The sequence below is a fragment of the Ornithodoros turicata genome, chromosome 5 (assembly GCF_037126465.1).
Source record: "Ornithodoros turicata isolate Travis chromosome 5, ASM3712646v1, whole genome shotgun sequence".
In the NCBI taxonomy this organism is placed as follows: Eukaryota; Metazoa; Arthropoda; class Arachnida; order Ixodida; family Argasidae; genus Ornithodoros; species Ornithodoros turicata.
The window spans coordinates 3,921,786-3,934,109 of NC_088205.1; the positions used below are offsets into that span (position 1 = coordinate 3,921,786).

At 44.9% G+C, this 12,324-nt stretch overlaps 1 protein-coding gene across 1 annotated transcript in view; it reads left to right on the forward strand.

The window, feature by feature from the left end:
* The window catches only part of LOC135393806 (cell adhesion molecule Dscam1-like), a 293,651-nt gene extending 282,746 nt beyond the window's left edge, over nt 1–10,905 (forward strand). Inside the window, exons 22-27 of the mRNA XM_064624087.1 lie at nt 2,385–2,567; nt 4,912–5,168; nt 7,844–7,919; nt 7,998–8,136; nt 8,937–9,064; nt 9,827–10,905. Of these exons, the coding sequence (XP_064480157.1) occupies nt 2,385–2,567; nt 4,912–5,168; nt 7,844–7,919; nt 7,998–8,136; nt 8,937–9,064; nt 9,827–9,900 (857 nt within the window). The 3' untranslated portion in view covers nt 9,901–10,905. The remainder of the gene's footprint in view (nt 1–2,384; nt 2,568–4,911; nt 5,169–7,843; nt 7,920–7,997; nt 8,137–8,936; nt 9,065–9,826) is intronic.
* Nucleotides 10,906–12,324: the final 1,419 nt, after the last annotated feature.

Below are 12,324 nucleotides of genomic sequence, written 5' to 3' on the forward strand. Positions count from 1 at the left end.
GTCTACCCTCGTTATTATGACACTCGTTATTATGACACACGTTAATATGACATCCTCACCTTGTGATCGGTTTTCTAGAGAACCGTTTCTTCCCCATAGAAGCACCGTGTATTTCTCCCTCGTTAGTATGAGAACTCGTTAATCTGACTATGACCGAACCTCTGACGTCCGATCGGGTAGAACACGTGTGTTCTGCCCCCGTTATTACGACCACCGACTGATGACCTCCCCGACTATGAACAGAGCTTTGAGGACGAAAGGGGGAGGACACTGGCGTTCTGCCCCTATTATGACCACCGATCTTGCAACCCTTTTGTTCCACAAAGTACAGTGGCCCAGGCTGCCGCATGTTTGGACGATGTCGTCCAAAGCACAACCCCGTTTTCAGGTGAATTCATTGTGAGTCATAGTTCCTGCAGAGAAAGCAGTACTTAAAAGGACAGCCATAGTCTTAAAACCACTCAATCCTCTGCGTTTCAGAATATGTAGTAGATCCAAACGCGGTGTGTGTGCGTGTGTGAGTGTGTGTGTGTGGGGGGGGGGGGGTGTAGAGGAACGATGTTTTCCTGGTGTCCCTCCTTAGTATGACAATTCGCTTTATGACCAAAATCGGCAGGAACAGACTTTGTCATATTAACGAGTTTAGACTACACCGTTCAAGCTCGGGACGACCCGAAATGCAGTCCGTCAAATGTAGTCTGTACCGGAGAAATTACACTGGGCGCCACCAGGTGCAGCCTATAGGGCTCATATAGTGATGGTGGTGTAGTTACTACTTGTTGCGACGTAGTGTGATTCTCGAGCATTCTCGGTTATAAAGGCCTTTTCGTAAATCGAATTGCGCAGTGGTAAAAACCCGGATAGATTGCGTGTTCTGTTAAACAGGAATTCGTGAACTCCTAGCCCCGGTTTCACCAACGCTGGTTAACTTTGAACCGAGATGAAGGGTTGCTAAAACTTGAAGATAACACTCAGTTTTTTTTATATATACAAAGGTTAATTGGTGACGTGATGAATGTTATGGGGTAGCTAGTGTACCGCCATGACGACGGTGGATGACCCACCACATCATCATCCCACTTATGTGTGTGTGTGATGAATGTTTCAGTGACAATAACTCCTTTTAGTAAAGCAGAGTTAAGCGTTACATTCAACTTAAAGGGCCGTTGATCTCGGTTCAAATGTTATTAGGCGTTTGTGAAACAGGACCCTTAAGGCATTTTCGTTGCTCCTTTAACGTTGAGACGGTGTTCCCTCAAGAGCCGATAAAGAGGTCAGATAAAAAAAAAAAGAAACGAAACACGCTCATCATTCTCCTGCGCATGATGATGTACGTAACTAAGTACCGCAACTAATCGAGTCAATCCAATCCACTCAACGAATTCCCAGAGCTCTTTCCTCGGGTTATCTCTCCGTAGGTGGAGAAACACCCACCATAGTTTCGCCATAGGGCCTTCAGCCGAAAGAATCGACCAGTGTGTTTTCCTTTTCTTCCCTCACTGCTCTTGGCTGTACTTCAGACACCATTGCCGTGATCATAAAGTCACGTGAGTGACAGTATCTGCTACTCACCACTACGCATTTGTTTGTTATCAACAGCGGTAGCCCAGCTCCGTCGCCTCCAGCGACACCAAGAAGCTGTCCCGTATCGTCAGACACTATAGCGGCGTGTCTTCCATTTATCACCTTGACTGGCACCTGCCTCCTGCGTGCCTTTCAAATGTTTGTGCCCGCTATCTTAATCTGCGCGTCAGCTGGGCTGCAACGTCAATATCTATTATGTATCGTGCCACGTGATTTACGTGCTCGTTTCCGACACATCGGAGAAGACGGCCAATACCTTTCAAGAGTATCATGTGCGGCAACTAGGCCTGCTTCCCCGACGTCAAGCGGTAATACATTACTTCAAAAAAAGAACGACACTCACGAACGTTAGTCGAAAAAAATAACAACCTTTCTCAAATGATATTGCATATAGCTCCGAGCGGTGACTGGGACATGCTCTGTGTTGTATGCCCCGATAACAAATGAAGATTCGACTAATCATATTTCTGCAATGCTTGTGCCATTTTATGAGCAATTTCATGCAAATATTTTGAAAAAAAAAAACGTAAGAAATTATGCGTATTCTGTGCATGCAATGCAATGTACCGACTAAAACTGATCATTTGAGATTTTCTTTTCTACGACGCTACCGCTTCATCTTGAGTATCATGTAGAACCATGAGAGTGAGTGTCCTTGAGCACATTCTTGTATAAATCTTAACCTAATCCTTGTGAGATACCACGTCACTATTTTCTACAATCTCCTTAAATGACTCGAGTTGAAGCAAGGTTGGCATTGTTTCATTTTGCCTTGAGTCGAGCGGCTTTTATCGTTACAGCCACCATTCCACCGATGACCCTGCATCCAGAAGAGAGTACGGGCAGCTTTCCGAAGAGTGTTACTCTTGTCATCCCTGTGGTGTGCGCTTTCATCGTCCTTCTGGTCATCGGTGTGGTTGTGTACATGGTGTGTTCCCGAAAAGGCCGCTCACACGACTACGGTACAACGGCACATGCTTCAGGTAAAACGGCAAGATAAAATTATAATTTGAAAACCGCGTCCGTCATGCAGGATCTATCTGCTTAGTTCGCGTTTTTCATCGCAGAGATGCCGCATACCGCAGACATACTTTGCTAGTGCTAGAAATTTGACTGATGTAGGCATTGAATGGGACAGTTTCGCGTTAGTCAGGAACCATTGTCACACGGGCAGCGCTACCCGCGGTTACACGTAACCAGGCAACCGTAACCAGGCACGTAAGGCAACCGCGGTTCGCCGCAGTCATACGGACGATCGAACGGAGGTCACGCCGCCAACCCCGGTTATAGGAACCGATCTTGGCAACCTCGGTTTCGAGAGGTAACCGAGGAAATGGGCGGTTTCCTTAACCGCGGTTAGCGCTGCCCATGTGCCATTATTGTTGAGCTCTTTAATTACCATTATGCCATTTTCTTTTCACGATATACATCGTAATCAAAATATACCTGGCCCTTGTGTCACAATCACGTGGTCACTGTTAACGTGTCGCATACTGCCGTGTGACAACAATGAATCGTGTTTCACTAGAAGCGCGGTTTGTTCTGGTAACGGCGGGTTAAGCGTAACCGCGGTTCGATTCCTAAGAATTGAAGCACACTCGCTTACTACCAGGATGTAGAACTGGAAAGATACTTCGGTCTGGTTTTTGAACCAGCCCACAGTAATACCTTTGTCACAACAGGGAGTCTTCAATGATCATTTACACCCATCGTCATTGAAAATGTGCGTAGCGCCACCTAGCGTGTAACGAGTCAACCTGTCGGGGAACACTGAATCCAATACTCTTGGGGAAGTTGACACGTTACACGCTTGGTGTCACTACACACATTTTCAATGGTCATTGGTTTCAATGATCTTTGAAGACTGCCCGTGTGACAGGGGTATTAGTGTTTGCCTTCTTCAGCTCCGCAGAAGAAAGAGAGCGAAAAACGAACAAACAAGGAAGCAAAACCGGTTGGTACCGGAGAGACTAAAGTCCGGTGCTTCATTCCACTCCTTGGGGTTCCAGCAGCTCTTCCTCAAGGATCTGGATAGTCTCGTAGAGCAGCCCAACAAATAAAACGTAGGAGCATCCCTCAATAAACTTCGTTGGGATGTTCCCTGTAGCAAGGTAACGGATAAATGACGATTGGTGAGGTTAGCCCGTGTCCCTGTGTGGTGAAGAGCCCAGCCAAGGGTGAAACGACAGTCCTCACATGTGTGAAGTGGCATGCTTCACACCTGTGAAGAAATATATCGTGCACAGAAAAATAGACCGAAGCTCGGTGGATGTAGGTTTCGCATGTTAGTTTGCACATGTATTTACATATTAAATATCCCACTCTCCTATAGCTCCAGTCGGCCGTTTCGTCGTAATTGCAGCTCCATTTCCATGTAATTTGTGCTTTTACAGCGGCATCCAAAGGTGCTGTTGACAACGAGAAGCACAGATATGGTTCCGACACACACACACTGTTCATGCCTGCCCTAAACGTCTGCGAAGCTTAAACCTGCCGGATGTCCGGGAACTCTGCGCATCAGTATTATCAGCAGTATCAGCATTAGTATCACTACGTTGCGCATCAGAATAACGAATCTGCATTTGAAATTCATGTCTGCTGGTGCGTCGAAATTTCTAGGGCAAAGTCTATCGTGTATTTTTATGACAATAACCTTCAATAACAAAGAAACTCAACAACGCCGTAATTTATAGCTTAGTTGAGTTTGTTTGCTCATTTTTATTGTCGTATGAAAATCGTTCAGTTAGAGCTCAGTACTTGTTGCTGTGTAAACTCTAGCAGAGATGGAACTCATTTTTTTCTGAACGGCACCTGCTTCAAGGATCAAGGGTAATTTATTGAGACAGAAAGTAGAAAACATGTTAATCATGCTTCCAAACTTTCTTGTCGCTACAGAAAGCGTTCTGCACAACACAAGTGAATGTTTGGCCTGGTTGAGTAGAATTTCGGAATTCGTGCTTTGGAGTCGTACATTTGGCTCTCATCTAGTTTAAAAGAACAATTTTTAATTTTCCTGTCACACGAAATAGCTCTGTGTTCATTTCTTTAGTTCAAATCGCTGCAGTGCTAGAATCGCATTAGCTTCCCTCTCTCTTTCGAGATGTAAAAAAAAAAGGGAAAAGAAATCAAACCTCAATTAAAGGGCATGGTCGTTTAGACTTGATACGCAATGAAACTTATTTTCGACAAATATGTACTCTCAATACCGTTACCAGCGTCACAAACAGCGTCCTCTCCCCCCCCCCCCCTGTCGGATCGATCCACGAGAACTCTGCTACCTCGTGTGTGTGTGTGTACATGACTAAATTTATACGCTATACCTTTCAGATCGTGCGTGCAGCGTGGACTTGAAGGGTGACTCCATTTCCATGGCGTCGGTGGGGAAGAAGATATACGAGGCACCGCGCAGGGACCCCATCTATTTTCCCTCTCCTTATGCCACCACGCATATCTCCGTTTACTCTGCCGAGAGCGAGTCACCCTCGGGTGGGCCCAGAGTCCAGCCCCAACAACACGTCGGTGGTAATGGAGCCACGACGGGTCGACCGGACCACACATACGATGTGCCTTTCCCTCCTAAACAGGTTACAACCACAGCTTGCATTTTAAGGAGCATGGCGACTTACTTCCTGTTTTGTTTCCAAATCAATCCGGAGCTCGGAACAGGTCCAAACTTAGCGCACCTTATTTTGCGGAACCATTGGAGTATGGAGAAGGTGGACAGATATGTTTGGACCACGACCTACTAGATTAAAAGGGCCATGTCATAGGCACCCCTTCCCAGCGCCGCATTTTTTGGAAGGTAGCGGTGGCGCTGCTCATCGTCCCAGTTATTGCTTCTTCAACTTCTACAATACTTTGTACTTCAGCTTACCTTAGTATTTCTGTGCAAACGCTGGATATTCCACAGATGTTTCATTTTGAGGTTGATTATCATCATCATTCTACGCGTTTTCATAGGAGCTATTGCTGTCGTCTGCTACGGTAGTCGTACATACGCTTCTGCGCGTTCAGAATTCAAATTTCCATCGTCCAATCGTGATGCAGATCTCGTGTGCCGATGAGTAGCGCCCCTAGCGGATCGTGCGGACGGGCTCCTTATAGGGGTTGCTGATTATGACATTGTCGTTATAATCTAGTAGGTCGTGGTTTGGACAGTAGGCACCAAAAATATAATTTGAATAGAATAGGAGTATTCTACATAGCGATGATACTTCAATTACTATGAGTCTCATGGATGACATCTGCGTACTTTAGTAGTGTGTAGACGAGACTAAAAGGGGCAGTTCTGTTACTTGTCTCTGGTGGCTCATTGCACACTGCAAGCGGTGGAGGCTTTTGGTTCCATTTTCATATATCGTTATTATTCATTTTCTATTTGCCTATTTGCTGTATGTATGTGTGTGTGTGTTTTTTTTTCTACCGAAATGACAGTAACGGCCATGTACGTATACTGCGGCACCAGTTGCACGGGTGTACTCTACTGCTGTTGCAGTAATTGTACAACAGGGTAGTAATAATTCGTACGAAGTAAACCAGTTTAAACCATGTTAAAACCATACTAGGCTTCCCAGTTTTCCCGTACCTACATTGCTACAGCGTTCTTACACGGATTTTTTTTTTCTGTAAGAAAATCTTAGAAGGCCGCAACGTAATATACCCTCAAAATACTGTACGTAACTGGAAATACTAGGTCATTTGGAGTCTCCCGGCAACATTGGCACAAAACATAATCCTTCTTCATTTCAGCAACCAAGGACAGCGCACAACCACACATCGCTTCACTTCGCTTTATATCTAGCCGCGCGGTGAAGAGACAAATGGAGCCGATTGAAAACTTCTTTAGTCTTTCGTCTCTTTTCCTTTCTCCACCGTATAATTTAAATCCCTCCCCTCTCAGGTGCTTCGCAGCGGTGACTTTCCGTGCCGCCGAAATTCCCGATTGTTAATCCTTTTGTCAGAGCTGCCAGCACCCTCGCTTCCTCCCGCCCATCACCGATGCTACCATCATACATCCACTTTCCCCCAATTTCCTCTTTCCCGAAGTAAACATTGTCGGCAAATTTTCGCGCACATTGACGCGAGACAAAGCTGTCCTTTCAGAAGAGGGAGCCCAAACAGACTCGTCCATTATACAGCCCCATAGGAAGCAAAGTTTTGCGAGGGAAGGATCTCTCCACACGCTAATCAGTCCTATTTAATTATATTAACGCGAGAAGAGCGCGCTAAAGGGCCAAGTGGAGTGAGATGGTTTTGTTACTGGTTCATCATTATCGATTGGTTTTGCCTGGAGGGAGCTATCGCTGTTTCAACTAATGAGTTGGGTGCAGGTATTTCTTTAGGCGGAAAGAGCGTGTTTGCCGTCGCCAGGTAGATTTAAATGAGAGAAGCAGAGATGATATCCTGTTCTGGCTTTAGTGAAACGAATGACGCATGTCGCGAGTACCTTTTTGACGTACCGACCGTCCATGAAGCCCGAACGTGATTTATTGCCACGCACTGTTAGTGAATGATTGAATAGAATCAATGAGTCGTGCAAATCTCGTTAGCACGGGATAACGTTTTTCTGTAAGACTCCTTCACCCTGTGACAACTAAAGAGAACATACAACGTCAGTTTGTGCTTGCGAAATTTTGCACACTAAGCACTTTTGTAATAATGCTATTGATGATAATAATAATTTTATTGTTGACTACGTGCCCGGGGGTCTGGTCATGAACTGAGCTACAGCGAACTTGTACCAGGAGCATCCGATTCGGAATTCCGCTACGAAACGTAATTCCCTTTAATACGTTGACTTATTGATGTACAACTCCCTGAACTACGATGCCAATTTCTTACATTCGTGACGTCTTTCCACGTGATCTCCGCACCAGCGAATGAAAAACGCGGGTCATCCTGAAGTGAAACTACTTAATACGCGACTAGGTACGTCGCGAGATCACCTTTGTGTACATCTGACTAGTCAGGGAAATGTAGAACACCTGCTCATAACCGAACGCCTGTATTATGTACACTTCAGGAACACGCAGCAAAAAAAGAAGAAAGAAAAAAAGTCAAAGATCCAAACACCCGCAAAACTAACGTGAACCGTAGTCTAAACTAAGTGACACGTTAGGAGAGATACCTATTTTAAACTGTAGCGAGAAGTAATTTTTACTCCACATAAAAACAAAAAGTTTTGGTTGCTTACTCACTTAGAAAGTGAAGGTCGTAGAAAGGGAACAAAAGTAACATGAACTGTTCCTCCGCGTTGCAGTACCCGAGTCAACCGTCGAGGGAGTTCAATGAAGAGTCCCACTACACATCAATATTTAGGACGAATCCCGCAACCAGTGAGTACTACTTGTTACCACGGTCGTGAAGATATTAATTAGTCGGCAGTGCATGACACGACCCCCTATCCTTTACAGCGGGAGAGGGCCAGTGGGACGAGCTGCTCGTGGAGAGGGCCGCTTACGGAGGAGACTCTGGAAGCACGGGAGAAGTTCGCTACGACCGCCTTCCCCGACAGCGGTTCAGTCTCACCAAGGTGGAGCAGAAGGGCGAAGGGTACGCTCCTCCGATGGAGCGGGTCGTTTAACAAAGGCAGGCTGCTGCTTAGTGTAAAGGGGAGAAAAAGTTCCTCGAGATGCAAAACAAGAAGCAGAAAAGCACCGCCGCTCGCAGCTAACCCTTCGTCGAAAATATTTCGTACGGGGCACGAATTAACCGTATACAAGGCGTACTAGCCTTAAAAAGTGGCTACTTAAGCTTTAACGGCAATTTAATTTAGCGGTAACATAATTCAAAGAGTCCGTTACAATACTTCACTTCAATTCTTGCCCGATGATGGGGGAATATATTTATTGAAGAAGAAGAAAAAAAGGAAAAGAAAGGAGGGAAGGTCAGACAGGCCGACTTGCTATCAGCCCGATGATATCAGTGTATAAGCTATTGACTGAAATAGTAGAGGCTTCGAAACCATCTGTTGCAATGTCGTTAACTAGCAAAATCACGGTAGCCCGCAGGCACGCACGCACAAACACACGCACATACGAACAAACAAAAAAGCACTGTGCAGGAAAATCTTTAAAGCAATATGTGCTGGTACCTATCATGTAAAATAGCAGCCAAACTACACGCGAAGCCAAAACACAAGCGAGACACGATTTTGTAAACCTTTGTCTTTGTGCACCTCGGATGCTATTCTGCATGGACGTTTACCAACTACCGGGTTTGTCTACGTTTGTGACTCATCTATACCCTTATAGCTTAGTCCACAGCAACCGATGCGATATATTTGTTTGTTCCTTCTCCTTCTTCTATCGTACGTGTTAACGTTGCCACTGCTTTTTCCTCCATTTCAACAGGTTGTCTGACGAAGACAGCAATCCCGATGAGATCGACAGTCGGGGTTTCGAGGGCAACACCGCGTCGGAAAACCTAGAAATGTCAGAAGCGGAGTGTGATAGAGACTTTCAGATTTACGCCAAAAAAGGTGAGTGATAGAGAGGAAACAAGCAACATAACACACACCTGCAAAGACAACGGGATGGCCTCCACCGCCAAAGAGCAACGAGTGAAGGCTGAATGCTGAATGAAACCAGTTGATAGAAGGCTGTCGTCGAAAATCCCTTGTCTTGTTCCCTTATTTAAGCGCGACGTGTTTAGACTTACGTAGTTCCATATTTCCAAGATAAAAAGCAGCGGGAATATCAATACTTTAGGGTATTTGCTATACTCTCATCCCGAGGACACTTCCGTCCTTGCTGTGTTGCTTTTCTGAAAATGGGAAAAGGAAAACGGCGTTACCATGACCACGTAATGGAAGTCATGATGTTCCACGAACGCTCCCTTATGCTTGAGACCTTACGTGTTTCCGACCTCGTTCTGATTCCCTTGCACGTATCTGGCGCATTTGGCGACTTCTTCCTGTCGCTGCGATCCAGTTCCAATCAAATTTTGCTTTTAGGCTTCCCAACAGCACCGTCCCGTTCATAATAAATGCTTAGGAAGTTACCGCGTTGCTAGACAGGAAAGGATACGACTGTTGCATCCACTGCTGCCAGCGCCGATCATATACTTTCTGCGAAGCAATAAGTGCATAGCAAATCTACCTTTCCTGCAGTTCGCGCGTTTTTCGACTTATGTGTTGAAACCGGGAAACTGAAAGTCCAAGCTAAACTTTTTTTTATAAAAATAAGACTTCACAGCTGTCTGTCAGTGTTGCACAACATTGTTTCTTCTCTCTCTTTAACAGGAAGGAACCTGTCTCTAGCACAGTACGCCAAGACAAGACCTGTGCACACTGCTTCGTACGTCACCTATCACTGAGCCCAGCCTCCCGATAGGAGGTCACTCAGGATGTGTGATTGGGATCTAATCCTATCAGAAGCACGTATCTCTGAAATATCGCCATCGTCGCAGCAGAATCCCGTACCCGAAATACGGGACGTTTGCTACCATCTCTGTTTCGAAGTCACGCTCGTGGATTCACCAACACGAAGGTCTATTTTCTAGCACGTGCATCGCTAAACCTTCCCATGTTGGCACCCATGACAACGTCTACTCGAAATAACCGTTTGGTGACAGGACTGTGTTGATGTGGTGAGTTGTTACACTGGTAATACTTCTGTGGTGTGAAACACAATGGAGACAGCGTTACTTCCAAACACTGTTGAGTGAGCACATTGTGAACGTTCAAGATAATGGTGTTTCTCAGACGCCGCGGCCATGTGCTGTGTCAACCAGCATCTCGTGCTTCCATTTGCTATGCCGTCGATGTAAGAAGAACTGATACAGTGAACATTGTGTGCGCACGTGAACTATAAATAGTTCTTAATATATGCCGAGTTTTATGAAGGCTGGTATGCTTGATAGGCAAGTGTAAGGAAGTGTGAACGCCAAGCTTACAATACAGCGGGTGCCGGAAGCCGTACTTGCGTGCTTCGAATGCGAGACAAGAAATATGTGGTTGGTTAAGAATGTATGACTTACTGTTGTTTTCAGTTTATTTAAAGTGAACGGTGGATAGTTTACACAATATTTTTTGTGCGAAGTTCACGTATATTACTTTTGGGGGCGAAGATCCTTCACGTCGGTCGTGTTTGTGTCACCAAAACGAAATTCCTGTTCAGTGAATTTATAACTGACTAGGAACAGAATGGTGAACCCGATTCAAAAGCCGGTCACACCAGCAAGACGGTTTCTTACAAAGCAAGAGGCGAAAAAGAACCTTTCCATTTAAAGTGTACGACTTAAAGCAATTGAAATCCGTTTACGCAACATAGTTATTACAGATAAATACAAATAAAATAAATAAAATACAGATAAATTTTATAGTTATTTTTGTATTTCCCGTAACCTTCATGCACCTTGCGATGATCAAATTGAAAAAAAAAAAGGACTTGTGCTCTGCATTATTTCGAAGGTTATATTCGAGGGTAGACCGATTACTTCCTGGGCAAGGATGTCGTTGAAGGATTGACGCTCACGGCGTCATCCAGACACCTGTTTTATTTATTTATACTGTTGCCTGTCTCTTGACAGTCGTAACAGGAATGGGTTGCGAAATTGATATGTATACAGGCATACCAACTGCATAAAGTAAAAGAAAAGTAAAAAAAAAAAAGACACGGAGGAAACGAACTGCGCTAAATGCCATGTTGCTTGTCTGCGATTAACTGCAAAATGCACGACCAAATTCTCATTATCGTTCATGCCGTTGCGGTTGCCGTTGCGGTTGCCGTTGCGGTTACCGTTTGGCGTGAAATTCGTTGAACGTCTAGTGGAAGTGGAACTGTCTGGTAGCAGCATGATGGCAGACAATTTTTGCAACGGTGAATTCAGTTAGTTCACCAATTAACGTCGTCGTCTGAGTTGTCAGATAACCGGGCACACCCCTGAAAGTTTACAATTCAAATTCAAAGCAGAAAACTTCCCAGTATAGAAGCGAAAGTAGACATTGCAAAAGGTGGACCAACAACCGTAAATTTTATCTTTGAACCAATATGGATATTTTGGTTAAGCCTGAGGGATTACACTAACATCTTTATTTCCCGGGAGAGCAGATTGATCGCAGCGGATGCAGTCTTGTGAATCGGAGTGCGATGCGAGATAAGAGCTAAATAAAAAGAAAACGCAAGAGTTCAGTAGACACATAAGTGACGTCGAAGCAGCTATCAATTGAAAAGCGACCTTACGTGGGCCACCCTGTGGAGATTAATGTTCTGTGCGTTATGAATCTATTTAACTTCAAGCACTGCTCAGGCGTTAGTCGCCACATGGAGATAATCAAAAGGATAAGCCTTGCGCGAATGGAATTATGAAGCGTCTCATTTGTCTCGCGCATGTTGGACTGTTGGACGCGTATTCATATTTCTCCTATGTGAACAGCGTGTGGTGTTATCTGTACGTGTTACCAGCATTTAGGGACTTCAACTCGTGGAGCATGCGGACTGTAGGGCCCGCTGTGAACTGTGCCTTCCCATATGCGTTGGTGTAGACACATACGGCTTGAAGTTGTTATACTGTATATCTATAGGAAGAAAAAGAATATGAACTTTATAAGGAAATTAAAAGAAAATGTTTGTGTGACAATCTTGTGTGAGGTGCCTTCGCATGTACGTAAAACAAATAGGAAATACACGACGCCAGAGATTGGATTGACACCTTCGAGTGTCGTTACAACAACAAGTGTGCTGTGTCACAGACACAAGCTTCTGTGCTGATTTGACGTTTCACCTCCTTTACGTCAGG